The sequence below is a fragment of the Typopeltis vanoorti genome, chromosome 6 (assembly GCF_054136105.1).
Source record: "Typopeltis vanoorti isolate ZY-2024b chromosome 6, IOZ_Tvanoo_1.0, whole genome shotgun sequence".
NCBI lineage: Eukaryota > Metazoa > Arthropoda > Arachnida > Uropygi > Thelyphonidae > Typopeltis > Typopeltis vanoorti.
Window position 1 is genome coordinate 56361670 of NC_143554.1, and position 16386 is coordinate 56378055.

The window sequence follows — 16386 nt, forward strand, 5'->3', positions numbered from 1 at the left end:
CTAAGTAGCTGAACTGTTTTACTTGTTCTATAAGTTCTCCATTCACAAGGCATCTAATATTTTCAATGCTTCTGCCTATTTTCATTATCTTTGTCTTGTTATTGCTGACCTTCATACCATATTGATCACAACAGTTATTCAATTTAGTTATTCAATTCAATTCAGGGAATCTTGCAGACTTATAGCAGATTTATTTAGAAGTATAACACCATCCACATAAAACAAGGAGCTGACATTAACATCTCCAATTTTGATATCAGGTTTAATACCACTTTCCTTCATAATGTAATCTATATGGATAATGAATAACAGAGGTGATAAAGTACATCATTGTCTGACACCAGATTTAACATTAAACCATCTCCCTCTACTTCCTTTAATTCTAACTGCTGACTTACAACTCAAATAAAGACTAAATATTGCTTGATATAATGATCTACTGACACCATACAACTGTAGCGTTTTGAATAGCTTCTCTCTTGGCATCTTGTCATATGCTTTTTCCAGATCTAGAAAACTTAAATACAGATCTTTGTTATATTCCCATGACTTTTCAACTATTTGTCGTAAAGTGAAGATCTGATCCTGACAGCCTCTATTTAGCCTGAATCCAGCTTGTTCCTCACCAAGCTTCTCTTTACTTAGTGTTCTCTTTACTGAACTTACCAGGAACACTCAGTAGGGAAATACCTCTGTAATTTTCACATTCAGTTTTATTTCCCTTTTTATATATGGGTACTATGAGAACTGAACTCCAATCATCGGGAATTTGTCTCTCTGTCCAGGTCTTTTGAACTATGCAGTGCAGCCACTGTAAGACTTTTACACCACCATACTTCAGCATTTCTGGTCTGATATCATCTACTCCAGCTGCCTTTCCACATTTCAGGCTTTTGATGTCTTTTTCTACTTCAAGCATGGATATGCTTGAAGTAGAAAAAGACATCAAAACAGTGTTTTTTATCACTGTGCTGTCATCACTGCTAGTTTCATTTAGCAATTTTTCGAAGTATAATTACTGTATACGAAGTATGGAGTAATTATCTTTTTCTTTTTCTCCAGTTTTCATATCACCTTTTTCATCTGTAATTCCTTTTACAGCACTCTTTCCTCCATTTCTGAGCTTCTTCAATAACCTCCAGAATATCTTGCCATCTTCTTGATATATAATTTCTTGGCAAGTTTAAATTATCTTCATTGGGAACTATAATGTTAGTAACTTGAATTGGCTCCCTTCTCTAACTTTGCAGATCAAGGTGGAAGGGATGCCAAATTCTTTGATACAGTCATGATCTAAAAGAGATTGTTCACTAGCTATCCAGAATAATATATAATGCTCACCATTCTCCAAATGTTATGGTCCTTTTCTTAATCAGCTTCCCTCTAAATACACTGTAGATATTTGCTCTCCTTAGTAACTCTGACCATAAACTTATTCTCATTTCTTTTTTTCCACAGACTATTTTTCTATCAGTCAATATCAACCTCATACTATATGGAACTACAATGAGAACAAGATGGAATGACTTCTGGGATTTCTATATCTCTTTCTATGATATAATTGTTGTTTCTGCTCTCCTGATCAAAACACCTGTTCCAACCAAATATTTGAGATATTTACTGGAGTGAGGGCCTTCATTTCCCACTCCACTGTAAACCCTTACACTTCAACAAATGTGTCAAAGCCAACCAAAATAAAAATTCAGGATGTATCCAATGGCCTAAGTCAAAATTTCAGCTTTCTCACTTGGTGTGTTGAAAAATTTTCTGCATATGTGCCATTAATTTATAAATCACGAATGTTATGATCTAAAGTTATTTCTTAACTATTACAAGCAAACAAAATGCAAACTACTGCACCATTAAGAGTTTAAAATAATTATATTCCAAAAACTATTACCAAAAATTAAATAAGGTCAGGGATTAATGAAATGACCACTAATTATTGTAGTGCAAGTCTGAACCATTTTTGACTTAGTAGTATTCACTGTTATGTCTGAAAAACTTTCTGCCATAACATTACTAAATGTTTCCTAAAATTTAATGAAAAAATGAAAAGAAATTAAATAAATGAATGGGAGAATATATGCTTTTGAAATTTATCTGCCTAACTACACACAGTAGGTTTATTATAAGTTTATAATTTATAACTTATAATAAACCTAAGAAGCAATATTTCCCTGTGATTTTATTTCATTTCTCTTAGATTTAAAGCAAAAGAAGGCTAATCTATTCAAAGTTAAATGAATAGACTAGTCTTGATTAATGCCACTGAGATTAATTAAACAAGATTAATTTCACATCAATCCCACTGAGAAGTTCATTGATTATTATCATCATCATTTAGTGGAATTTTGTAATCAACACTGACATAAAATTTTTCTTTCTTATTCCAGAAAAATACAGTCAACCAGCTGATGAATATGTATATGTTTCAGAGATATAAAACACATCTATTTCATGGTCTCAGTCAACTTGACAATAATTCGAAATAATCTAAACTAAACCAGCTTGTTTAAGTTAATACTTTTCACTTGTGTAACAATGATAATCTAATTTAGATTCAATTGGAATTACAATTGAAACAACTTATTTTATTAGGTCAGCATATGACAAACCCAAATAACCATGAGGTAAACTACTCTTCCTCCATACAGGAATGATAAACTTATTTTCAGCTGAATAGCTTACAAAAGGTTCTTCACATTTCAGATGGGATTCAGATCTTCCAAAGGGCATCACTATTACTGACTAAGCTATGGAAGTTTTATGTGAATGGCTTGATGAAGAAAGATGGGGTACATTTACTTGCCCACTAATGAGATTAAATAGGAAATTACTTTAACTTAGCATCTCTTCAAGAAGATTTTAATAAACTGCATGCTTATTTAAACAGGTTTTAAATTGTGAAATTAAGGCAGATTGTGAGTTGCATTTTATCATCCTCATCAAATTCCTGTCATTTACCCTCAAGGGGTGTACAGGATATGATAGTACTACATGAAAAATTTACATCATTACTAACTTCCTATCTGCAATTTTCCTCCAAATCAGTCTGTTACTAGTCAAGACTCCAACATTACCAGATCTTATATTTCTATCGTCTAAGGAATTTTGTGCCTTATCAATCCACCTATATCTTGGGTCTTCCTTTGAGTCGTTTTCCTGTCAACCTGGCAGAGAACACTTGTTTTACTAATCCTCCCTCATCCATTCTGTTTAAGTGACCATACCACCTGAGATTAGCTCTACTAATGCATTCCTGGATGCTGACAATGTCAAGTTCTTTCCTAATATCTTCATTTTTAATATGATATTGCCATTGATGCCTTCTGTTCATGCCGCTAATCTTTCTCAGGACTCTCATATCTGCTGTCTCTAGACTCTGATCAAGTGTTTTACTTCTGACCCAGCTCTCAGATCCATAAGTTAAAACTGGTTTGAACATTGTCTTGTATACAGCTAATTTAGTGTTCCGACAAATTTCTCTCTTATTCCATATGAATTTATTCAATTGACTGCCCACCATACCAGCTTTGCTGATTCTGTTGTCTATTTCTATATTTAATTTACCATCTTCATTAAAAATTGTGCCTAAGTAGCTGAAATGTTTTACTTGTTCCACAGATTCTCCATTCACAACACAGTTGATGTTTTCAACAATTCTACCTATTTTCATTGTCTTTGTCTTTTTAATGCTAACCTTCATACCATATCTATTACAACAGTTATTCAATTTAGTCAGGGAATCTTGCAAACTTGTAGCGGATTTATTCAGAAGTATAACATCATCCACATAAAGCAAAGAGCTGACATTAACAACTCCAATTCTGATATCATGTTTAATACCACTTTCCTTCATAATGTGATCCATATAGATAATGAATAACAGAGGGGATAATGTACATCCTTGTCTCACACCAGATTTAACATTAAACCATCTTCCTGTACTTCCTTCAATTCTAATTGCTGACTTACAACTCAAATAAAGACAAAGTATTGCTTGATGTAATACCCCATTGACACCATAAAACTGTAGCCTATTGAATAGCTTCTCTCTTGGCACCTTCTCATATGCCTTTTCCAGATTCACAAAACTTACAGATCTTTGTTATATTCCCATGATTTTTCAACTATTTGTCGTAAAGTGAAGATCCGATTCTGACAGCCTGTATTTGACCTGAATCCAGCTTGTTCTTCACAAAGCTTTTCTTCCACGATTCTTCTCAACCGTTTCTCAAGTATACTTGCATAGATCTTGCCAGGAACACTCAGTAGGGAAATACCTCTGTAATTCTCACATTCAGTTTTATTTCCCTTTTTATATATGGGTACTATGAGAACTGTACTCCAATCATCGGGAATTTGTCTCTCTGTCCAGGTCTTTTGAACTATGCGGTGCAGCCACTGTAAGACTTTTACACCACCATACTTCAGCATTTTTGGTCGAATATCATGTACTCCAGCTGCCTTTCCACATTTCAAGCCTTTGATCGCTTTTTCTACTTCAAGTATGGATATGTATTCCTGAGTATATGCCTGTTGAGTGTTTTTTTTACCTCTGTACTATCACTGCTTGTTTCATTTGGCAATTTTTTGAAGTTATTACTCAATACATCAAGGATATCTTTTTCTCCCATTTTCTTGTCACCTTTATCATCTCTAACTCCTTTTACAGCACTCTTTCCTCCATTTCTAAGCTTCTTCAACAATCTCCAGAATATTTTGCCACCTTCTTGAAATTTATTTTCTATGTTCTTGTCAAAGTCCTCCCATGACTTTTGTTTAGCTTTCTTACATTTGTCATTGTATTCTCTAAGAGCACAAGCTGACTTATTTGTCAGGAACTTTTGATATGCTTTCTTCTTTTCCTTCAATGCCTCTAACTTCCTGTGTCCACCATGGAGTTCGGATTTTTCTATCCTTGCAGACAACCTCACCACATATTTAGTGCTGAATACTATGGCTTCTCCTACTTTTCCTTGATTGTCATTGCCTGAATATAATATTTTGTATGTATTGCTCAGAAAGATCTCATCAGTTTTTGTCTTTTTTTTTTTTCAATCACCCCTATTTTGTCAATCTGGTATTTATCTAATTTCTCAGCTAGCTCCATTTCTTTGCCATTCAGGTTTCTTATGCTGATAGTACCAATCTTTAACTCTGATGATGTTGAGTTGTGGTGTGTTTTCAGATTTGTTCCAGTAGCCGACTTTTTGCTGTTTGCCCTGGTTCCTGCCAAAAACAACGGGGGCCTTGTTTAACCGGGCGATGTCCCAGCCAACATGAAGTTTTGTCATGTTGTACCATCATTTTGTATTCTGGTTTAAGCCAATAAGAATACAATTTGTTCAGCTAAATCCCAAATTGCCAGCCCATCCTTGTTTGTTCAGTATCCAGGTAGATACCCAATAGGGCACCAAGAGAAGGTAAGGTTTGGACATTAGGTCAGAAGCCCTGGTTGGTTCTCTGCATTCCTTTAAAGGCTATGTGGAGGTTTCCTCTCCGTTATACAGCTTTGACTCTTAAGCACCCCATTGCATTTTATTTATTTTTTTTATTTTGACGAGACCACATTGTTAAACTAAAAAAATGTAGTAAGATAGTGACGCAGAAAGAGAAGTTCAGAAGATGCACTACAAAAATGATAACGGTGACAGATAATCAATGCTTTAAGAATAATGATACTGATGAATATGAACAAAAAGTTATGTTTGTATAAAACCTTATCACATTGTAACTGAATTATTACAAGTGACTTTCGTCACTTGCATTTAAGTGAACTTTCTTAAACAGGAGAATGTAGTAAGATAGTGGAGTAGAAAAGGAAGTTTAGAGGATGCACTACAAAAATTGAACCCACTAAATGACAGGATTTTGTCTGACCAAAGAAATTTTGGTCAGGCCTCAAATTCTGTCTAGAACATGAAGAAATATATATATATATATATTTTTTTTTTCATCCTGCAAAATGGACAAACTAGACAGAGGAATATATGCAGTTTGTTAGACAAAATATTACATAAGTGTGCATTGACCACTTCATCTTACTGCACATTCAAATGTTGAAAGCCATGGACACTTGGCATGAAAGCCTGGAAAACATCAGTGAATAACAGGGATAAAGAATCCTCACCTGAGTCCAGAAGTTCCATTTTAGATTCTCCATCTACTGTAACATTCCCATTAATATTTGGTACGGCAACCATTAGATGTTCTGGCAATGATGCTGCGGTGTTCATAATAAACTATAAATCTGGAAGAGGTGATTTTTTTTTTTTTTTTAAATATGCTGAAGCTGAATATTGGTATTCAGGATTATTTCTGGAATGCAAAGAAAGAAATAATCAACAAACTTTCTAAAACACACACACAGATATAAACAAACAAAGAATTAAACATTCTTGTAGAGAGGCTTATACGCTGGTTAAACATGATAACTAATAATTAAGGAATTGACAGCGTACACTAGAAATATAAATTAAATAAACTTTAATATATACTTTCCGATATTTCGGCAAACGTCACGTTGCCATCTTCTTGGGAACTCTTGGGAACTCCTTGGGAAATTCCCAAGAAGATGGCAATGTGACGTTTGCCGAAATATCGGAAAGTATATATTAAAGTTTATTTAATTTATATTTCTAGTGTATGCTGTCAATTCCTTAATTATTAGTTATCAAAGAATTAAACACTGTTATGAGAGAACAAGTTATTTCTGAACAGGTTCTTAGTATAAAGATAAACTTTGAAAAATTTGACTAGGGATAATCAATTTAAAAAATATCATTTATTGCCAACAATTTTTAATGCAAAGATACATATAGTGTACTCTTTGCAAAGATACAAAGAATGAACTATAGGTAACTTTTTTCCTCCATTTAACTCAGTTTCTCACTTAACCTAATCAAGGAGAGAGAGAAAAGAAAAAAAAATAGCTTCCATATTTTCTCTGCCTATCACATATGAAACAGTAAAAGAGTACAACAAATTTTATACAATCTATTACTTTATATTACTAGAACACAATCATTAAAACCTTATAAAAAAAAAACTTTTTATTTTTACTTTAGTAAGGGAAAACATTTTGTTATATATGAATACTATAAACTAATCGATATTTACAGACAGAAACATATCTTGTGACAGCCACTATCAGTTGGATTCAGAATTATAGCCAAAGCAACTAAGGTTATAAGGTATGTGGGTTTGTTACCTGCTTGTGTTCTTCCAGATGGCCTTGTTTTTCAGGATGAAAAACCTGCGTTTCTGGAAGGAAAACTCTGATATTTCCACATAAGATTATGAATTCACTTTCAGCTGAAAAGCTCTTATAAAGGTCCATCTCATGCTCGATGAGATTTGGAATAAGGTCATACCAACCTGAATGACAAATGTCACACTATTCCTCTGACTGTATATGGAGATGACAAAACAGTCTCTGCAACTCAGCAAGTAGTGATGCTACTGTTTGGGTGGAAAGAACAGTGCAGAAATCCTGTTTAGGCTTTAAGGAGACTTGATGAGGGATTTCCCACTAAACATGCATAAGCCAATTTCATACATAAACAATGCTTTTCCCACTGAAAGCTGTAGTTTTTGATCCTTCAAAATATCAGAATCATGCAGATTAGATTAACTGTCCTATCACAATATTTATTGTGATAGAACTTCACAGTCAGTACTGCAATACTGATTGATAATAAAATTTCTGCTTCAAACAGTAGCCTGGATTTTTTCCATCTGATGAAGTGATCTCCAAGGCTTGTGGTGAAAGTCCATTTTTTGGATGTCTGTTCCAGATATGTTTTTATATTCTTTTTCCCTGAATAAAGCAGTCCATCCTGTCGGTCTGAAATACTGAGTTCCACACTGGCAAGGGATGCTGTATACACCTGAAAAGGAGATCCTGGCAATCCTTCAATTGTGGTAGATAATTTTTTAAATGTTTGTATATTGTTCTCTTCTGTGTTGTTTCAGGCAGGAGCATAGTTTATCTGTTGTACCTTAGATGGAAGGTAAAGATATGGTCTATGTATCATCTAGTTTGGAGTGGAGGGAGAGGAGGAGGTTGTTCTTTTTTAAGCAGTTTGGAATGATGTGAGCAGAGCTTGTTGTTCCAAGTGCAGAGCTGATCTTGAGAACAAAATTTGCTCTGTGCTGGAAGCTTATCTTTTGAAAAATCCAAATTTCTGGGCAGAATGGTGGAGTAAAGTGGCATGCAGATATCGGGTTACATTCAGTTTACAATAAACCTACCCACACATAGAGATGTGTGGGCTTATTGTAAACTGAATATATGATGGACTCATCTACTTTCCTTGTATCCAAGATGGCTACAGACCCCTTCTTTTTCCTCCAGAATGAAACTAATTTGAGGATGGATATCATTGAGGAAATGTAAAAAGTTAGAGAGAGAGACTGTGGGCCATGCAGCCCAATGGCAACGATACTGTCTATGTACCTCAACCATACTTTGGGATTGGGGGGGGGGGGGGGGAATTAAGTGCCAAAGATTCAAATGATTCCATGTATAAGTTAAAAATGGGGATAAAAGTTGGAGCCTATTGCTACACATTCAATTTGTCTAAACTGGTGGTGTTCCAGCTAAAATACCCTGATTTAAGACAGTGCTTAAGAAGTTTACAATTGTCAGGGAGATAAATTTTTGAAAGAACTAATGTAATATCTACTGAAACATTTATAAAAAGAGAAAACACATTGATGCTTACTAAGCAATCATTCTCCTCGAACTGAAGGTTCAGTATAGTGGTTTTAAAGTGCAAGGAGTTTTAATGTAAGACAGCATTATATTACAGGCATCAGTGACAGCATTATATCAAAAATCAAGATATTAGGAAGGAAGGGACTCACATTATTAGCATTCAAAAATGTAAATTAAACTTCACAAGAAATTATATTCTTGTTTAATCCTTTATCCAAGTATAAGCAAACAGTCTAATTAATTTACAACCAAAAACTTTTCTACATTCAAGAATGGATGAGCAGAGTTAATCTTTGGTAGTATATGTAAACAGAATGGACGAGGAATGGTTAGCAAAACAGGTTTGATGGAAGGATAAAAGGATTCAGAAGAAGATCTCATTATAGATGGATACTGAAGCATAAAGACTATGCCTTAGAAGGTTGAAATAAAAGATCTGACAATATTGTAATCCTTACAGATAAGACTAATTTGAAGGAAAGTTGTCAACAGGTAGTTAGTAATAATGTAAACTTTTTATGTAACTATTATCATATCCCATACACTCATTGAGAGGATATATATTAGGAATTTGATGATGAGTTTATTGTAATGATTTGAGAAACAATATCCAGTTGTCTGCTGAAGATGCTAAACTGGGGAATGTTATAATTAATAATTTGCTGTGCAGATCCTGCAAAATTATCTAAATAGACTGTTATTTCCATGTCCATATTTCCATAGCTGTTGCTATGATTCATTTCTACATTTTTGGAATGGAAAACTACATAGCTGGAATGCAAATAAATATTGTACTGACTAAAATTAACTATATACAAGCCAACATTTTGCTGGCTCAAGATAGCATTTTCAGAAGCACTTTAACATTTACACTCATTGAAGACACAAAATAAAAATGCTTGAATAACAAGGACAGTTATATGTATAGAGGGTAACAATGGCATTCTTTGTTGATTCCTGAAGGTACATTAATGATGACAGATATATAGGGCAGTGCACCAAAATCTATTCAAGGTCGTACCAGTGATTCATTAGAACTTGAACTGCTTCCAGGAGCAGCCTCTCGGATTTAAACTGGGATTTGGGAAGTAGCCTGGCATTCTTCCATCTGATGAAGTGTCTTTCTCCAAGGAATGTTGTTCGAGTCTGCTTTTTGAGCATTCATTTCAAATATGTTTTTTATATATTTTTTTCCTGACCAAGATCTGATCATCCTGTCTATCCAAAATTCTGAATTCTACAGCAGTGGAATCTGAACTCAGCAAACACATTTTAAGAACATTTCTAATCTTTTCCTAATCTATTCCTAATTTTTCTCAGAATTCTGAATGTGTGGTGTCTAGTCTTTGATCTACTGTTTCATTTCTAACCAATCTCTTCATAAGTTGAAGCTGGTTTGAACACTAGCATTCTGACTATTTTGACTGATGTCACTTTTATTCCAAATAAATTTATTTGCTTGATTCCTCAATATAAGAGCTTTGATTATTCTGTTATATCCATTTTCATATTTAATTTGCCATGTACAATAAACAATGTGTCTAAAGAGTTGAAATGTTTTATTTGTTTTTTAGGTTCTCAATGCAGGATACAGCTGATGTTTTTCAACATTCCTGCTTAATATAATATTTTCTTGCTAATTGTTTTTTTCCCCCTTAATTTCATGGCAAATATGTGACAGCAAAAATGGGTCAATGGACAATGAAACTTATTTGGACCTGTGATCCCACAAAAAGATTCCTAAGGAAGAAGTAGAAGACTTTTTCAAGTCACTCGAGCAAGCAGTTAACATGAAGAAAATGGAGAAGAAATTTGAAGAAAAGGGCAAGGATAGTAATAATGGTAAGTATCTGCTGGATTTCTGCTCAGCATATGAACTAGTCATTACTAATAGAATGTTCCAAGATAAAGATGTGCACAAGTTCACATGGAAAGAAGACACAAGAAATACAAAAAGCCTCATTGACTACGTTATTGTTGATAGTTATATCTTCATGTTGGTTCAGGATACAAGAATGTACAAAGGATGTGAAACGGAAAGTGACTACCTAGTTTTAAGTAGGATAAAAACTGAATAGTGAGAAAAGGACAGTATGTAAAAAAGTTTTAAAAAGAATTAAAGTTGGGCTGTTGTTACAGGTAAACTGTAGACTTAACTATACAAACATTACTGAAGAAAGAAGGAAACAGTTCAAAATAAAAACCAAACCTTGAAGTCTCGGTGGCATACTATGAAGAAAGCATTGATAAATTCAGCAGGAAAAGCATGTGTGAAGTTATCTGCAAAGATAGAAAAATAAGAATGCCATGGAAGACACAAGAAGTTAAAAAAGCAGTCCTGAAAAAAAGAAGAAAAACATACCAAAAGTTCCTAGCAAATAAGTCAGCACTGACTACAGAGAAAAATGCAAAACAGCTAAGCTATGTGTGAAAGTAGCTAAAGTCCTGGAAGGCTGGCAAGTATATGGAAGGTAAATATCAGAGATATAGCAAATTATTTTGGAGGCTATTGAAAAAGTTTAGACATGGAGGAAAGAGTACTGTAAAAGGAATCGAAGATGATAAAGGTAAAATGAAAACTGAAGATATGGATATGCTAGATGCCTGGAGAAATTAATTTGAAAGACTGTTAAATGAAATAAGCCATTAAAGAACTGTAGTAGAAAATTTCCAAGCAAAAAGGAGTACATATCAATACTTAAGGTAGAAAAAGCCATCAAAAACTTGAAATGTGGAAAAGCAACTGGAGTAGATGATATTCGACTGGAAAATTTCAAATATAAGAGCTATAAAAGTTTTGCAGTGGTTACACTGCATAATTCAGAAGGCCAAATCAGAAGGTCAAATTCCAGATGTTTTGGAGAAGAGTTCTCATGTTACCATCTATAAAAAGGAAATAAAACAGAATGCGAGAATTACAAATTTCGTTACCAAGTGTTCCAGGTAAAATTTATGCAAGTATATTTGAAAAGAGGCGGAGAAAAATTGTGACAGAGATATTAGGAGCAGAATAAGATGGATTCAGGCCAAATAGAGGGTTGTAAGGATCAGATTTTCACTTTACAACAAACAGTTGAGAAATCATTGGAGTATGACAAGGATCTGTACTTAAGTTTTGCAGATGATCTGGAAAAGGCATATGACAAAGTGCCCAGGGTAAAGCTTTTCAAAGCATTCCAGTTATATGGGATAAATGGAACATTTCTCCCATATTAAAACTCTGTTTTAATAAAACAGAGCAACACATACCCTATATATTTAAGTTGTCAGTCAGCAGTAAGAATGGAAGGAAATATAGGAAGATAGTTTGATGTAAAATGAGGTGTAAGATAAGGGATATACATTTTCTCCACTCTTATTCATCATCTATATGAATCACACTGTGAAAGAAAGCAGCATTAAACTGATATTAGAATTGGAGATATCAAATTTAGCTGTTTACTTTATGCAGATATGTTGTACTCTTAAACATATCCAAATCTCCTGGATTCTCTAACTAAATTGAATAACAGCTGTAACAAATTTGGCATGAAAATCAGCAATAAAAAGACCAAAATTATGAAAATAGGCAGGAGAATAGAAAACTTCACAAGTAAAATATTTCAGCTATTTAGGGACAGTTTTTTAGTGAAGATGGCTGGTTATATCTGGAAACTGATAACAGAATAAGCAAAACTGGTATGGTGGGTAGCCAGCTGAATAAATCTATAGATAGGAGAGAGAAATTAGTCAAAACACCAAGCAAGCAGTATACAAGGCAGTGTTCAAAACAGTGTTAACTTATGGATCATTAGAAATAAAGCTCCTGATCAAAGATTAGAGACACAGATATGAGAGTTCTTAAAAAATAGTGGTCCAAACAGATGGCATAATCATATTAAAAATTAAGACATTAAGAAGGAACTTGATTGTTAGCAATCAAGAATGTGTGAGCAGGCCTAATCTAAGGTGGTATGGTCACTTAAATAGAATGGGGGAAGAAAGATTAGCAAAACACACAGGTGTTTTAAGACCAAGATATAGGTGGATTAATACCATCAGAACTGCCTTAGAAGAAAGAAGTGTTAGATATGACAATATTGGAGTGCTGACAAGTAACAGATCAATTTGGAGGAAAATTGTTGATAGGAGATTAATAATAATATAAAATTAATCATGTAGTGCTGTCACAATAGGCTGAACACCACTTGAGGATATATATCAGGAAACTGCTGCTGAAAATGATATATTGTTGTTGTTTTAAAAACATTATAACAGACCACATATTGGTAATCTCCCGCCACCAACACACAAAATTCTTAAAATGTGTAGAGGAACCCAAAATTTTAACAATGAAGTAAGATACAGAGTATGACATGGTATTATTACTTGAGGATATATATCAGGAAACTGCTGCTGCTGCTGCTGAAAATGATATATTGTGGTTGTTTTAAAAACATTATAACAGACCACATATTGGTAATCTCCTGCCACCAACACACAAAATTCTTAAAATGTGTAGAGGAACCCAAAATTTTAACAATGGAGTAAGATACAGAGTATGACATGGTATTATTACAGATTAAGTCAGTGCAATATTATAAAGTGACAGAATTATTATTTTATATAGAGTTATTAGTACATTTCATGCACAGCATTTGTCTTACTTGTACAGAGGGATGCTTCAATGCATTCCATCTCTGACATAATGAAAATCTACTAGAGAACTAATGCACTGTTTACCATGCAGGGCAACATGATGAAAATGTTACTGCTTTTTAAATAAATCAATGCAGAAAATTTATTAGCATTTTCATCATATAACCTACTAATTGTAATTAAAGACAATAAAATGTTTTCTAAGTTAAGTGACACTGCAGGATTAGACTTTAACTAAACAAATCACTATTTTAAAAATAAAATGAGACAAAACCAAAATTTTGTGTTTTCATCATATAAGGCGAAACATATCTAAAAATCCAAACTCAAAATATTAACTAACAGGTAATTAGCGTGTCTGATGCATATACACATAAAATCTATTTTTGTGTTTCATTATGTAACAAAGGTAAGCATATCAAATTAATATGAAATTAATATTTAGATGCAGCTACAACCAGTTAAAAATTGAGAGAATTAACATTTTGTATCATTTGGCTACCTAATCATATAAAATACCATATAAAGCTGAATGTAAGAATTACAGAGGAATTTCTCTATTAAGTAAGATTTATGCGAATATACCTGGAAAGAGGTTAACAAAAATTGTGGAAGAGAAACCTTGATAACAATAAGATGGGTTCAGGCCAAAGAGAGAATCTGTATTTAAGTTTCAATAGATATGGAAAAGATATACAAGAAGGTGCCCAGCAAAGTTTTCAAAACACTACAATTACACGTGATAAATGGAATATTATAATATTATACAGAGCATGCATATGAGTAGTCTATATTTCAATTGTAAGTCAGCAGTTAAAACTGAAGGAAATACAGGCAAATGGTTTGATATAAAATCAGGTGTAAGACAAGGATGCACACACACTATCTCAATTCTTATTCATCATCTATATGGATTGCATTATGAAAGAAAGTGGAATTAAACCTGATATTAGAATTGAAAAAGTAAAACTTAGTAAACTCTTTGCTTTATGCAGATGATGTACTCCTAAACACATCCGGTGCTGGTCTCCAAAAATTCATGCTAAAGTGAATAACAAATGTAACAAATTGCAAATGAAAATGAATAAAAAGACAAAGAGAATGAAAATAAGCCAAAACATCAACTACATCCTGCATGGGGAACCCAAGTAAAATTTCAGTAAATTAGGCCCTATTTTTTAGTGAATTACAGCAATTAAATATGGAAATAGACAACAGAATAAGCAAAGTGGATAAGGTGCGGAGCCAGCTGAATCAATTTATTTGGAATAAGAAGCAGTTAGCCAAAACACCAAACTAGCAGTATGCAAGGTAGTGTTCAAAACCAGTTTTAAGTTATGGATTTGAGAGTTGAATTAGGAAAAAAAAAAAAAAAAACATTTTATCAAAGATTAAAGATCACAAATATGAGAATGATAAGAAAGATTAGGAGAATGACTGCACGACATTAATGGCAGAATCATATTAAAAATGAAGATACAAGGAAGAAACTTTTCATTGTTCTCATTCAGGAACATGAATAGTTGCTTAAACAGAATGGTAATAGGAAAGGTTAGCAAAACAGGCGTTTGATGCCAAGATGGTTTGAAAAAGACCCAGAGGAAGACCAAGATTTGTGCGGGATGATTAAGTCAGATGTGCCTTAGAAGACTGAAATGTTAGATATGACAATATTGGAGTGCTGACAAGTAACATACTAAGCTGGAGGAAAACTGTGGATAAGAGATTAATAATAATGTAAACTTAAATCATGTAGTACTGTCATAGTAGTATATCTTGTTGAAGGTACATATCAGGAAACACTTATGACTAAATCAATCCACCTAGACCTTGGTCTTCATCTAGGTTGCTTTTCTGCCATCTTGGTATCAAACAAATGTTTTGCTAACCTCTCTTCACCCATTCTATTTAAGTGGCCTCAGTACCTTAGATTACCTCTGCTTACACATTCTTGAATGCTAACAATGTCAAGTTCCTTTCTAATATCTTCATTTTTAATATGATTCTGCACTGATACCATCGGTTCACTCCCCTAATTCTCCTCAGAATCCTCATATCTGTGGTCTATAAACTTTGATCAAGTGCTTTATTTCTAACCCAACTCTCAGATCCATAACTTAAAACTGGTTTTAACACTACCTTTTATACTGTTAATTTGATGTTTTGGCTAATTTTTCTCTTATTCCATAAAATTAAATCTGGAAATAAACCAAAAAATTCCATTCTTTGGTTTTTTTCCAGATTTAATTTGCCATCTTCACTAAAAACTGTGGCTACATAGCTGAAATATTTCACTTGTTCTATAGGCTCTCCCTCCACTGAGAATGCAGCTGAAGTTATCTATGCTGCTGCTTATTTTCATAGTTTTGGTCTTTTTATTGTTGATTTTCATGCCAAATTTGTTATATCTGTTATTCAGTTTAGTTAGATTATCCTGGAGATTTGCACTGGATCTGTTTAAGAGTGCATCATCTGCATAAAGCAAAGAGCTAAGTTTGATATCTCCAATTTTAATATCAGGTCCCTAACGCCACTTTCTTCCATAATGTGATCCATATATATAATGAATAAGATTGGAGATAATGCGCATCATTGTCTTACACCTCATTTTACATGAAACTTCCTATATTTTCTTCAATTCTTACTGCTGATTGACAACTTAAATATATGTTATGTATCCCATTCCAGTTATATGGGATAATGTTCCATTTATCCTATATAACTGGAATGTTTTGAAAAGCTTTTCCCTGAGCACTTTTCATATGCTTTTTCCAGATCTAAAAAACTTAAGTATACATCCTTGTCATATTCCCATGATTTCTCAACTATTTGTCGTAAAGTGAAAATCTGATCCTGACAACCTGTATTTGGCCTGAACCCAATTTGTTCTCCTCCAGATTCTTCTTTCACAATCTTTCTCAATCATTTTTCAAGTATGTTTGCATAAATCTTACCTAGAACACTCAGTAGTGAAATTTCTTTGTAATTAATCTAACAGACAAGCTTATGTGTTGAACATTATT

The 16386-nt window shown here is 33.4% G+C and overlaps 1 protein-coding gene across 4 annotated transcripts in view; it reads right to left on the reverse strand.

The window, feature by feature from the left end:
* The window catches only part of pdm3 (POU-domain protein pdm3), a 442629-nt gene that overhangs the window by 325188 nt on the left and 101055 nt on the right, over positions 1-16386 (reverse strand). For all 4 annotated transcript variants that reach the window (XR_016548447.1, XR_016548448.1, XM_090394167.1 and 1 more), the window contains one exon: positions 6137-6324. Coding sequence is in view for 2 of the 4 variants with exons in the window: in XM_090394167.1 (XP_090250293.1) it covers positions 6137-6242 (106 nt within the window). In the remaining 2 variants the exon portion in view is untranslated. The remainder of the gene's footprint in view (positions 1-6136; positions 6325-16386) is intronic.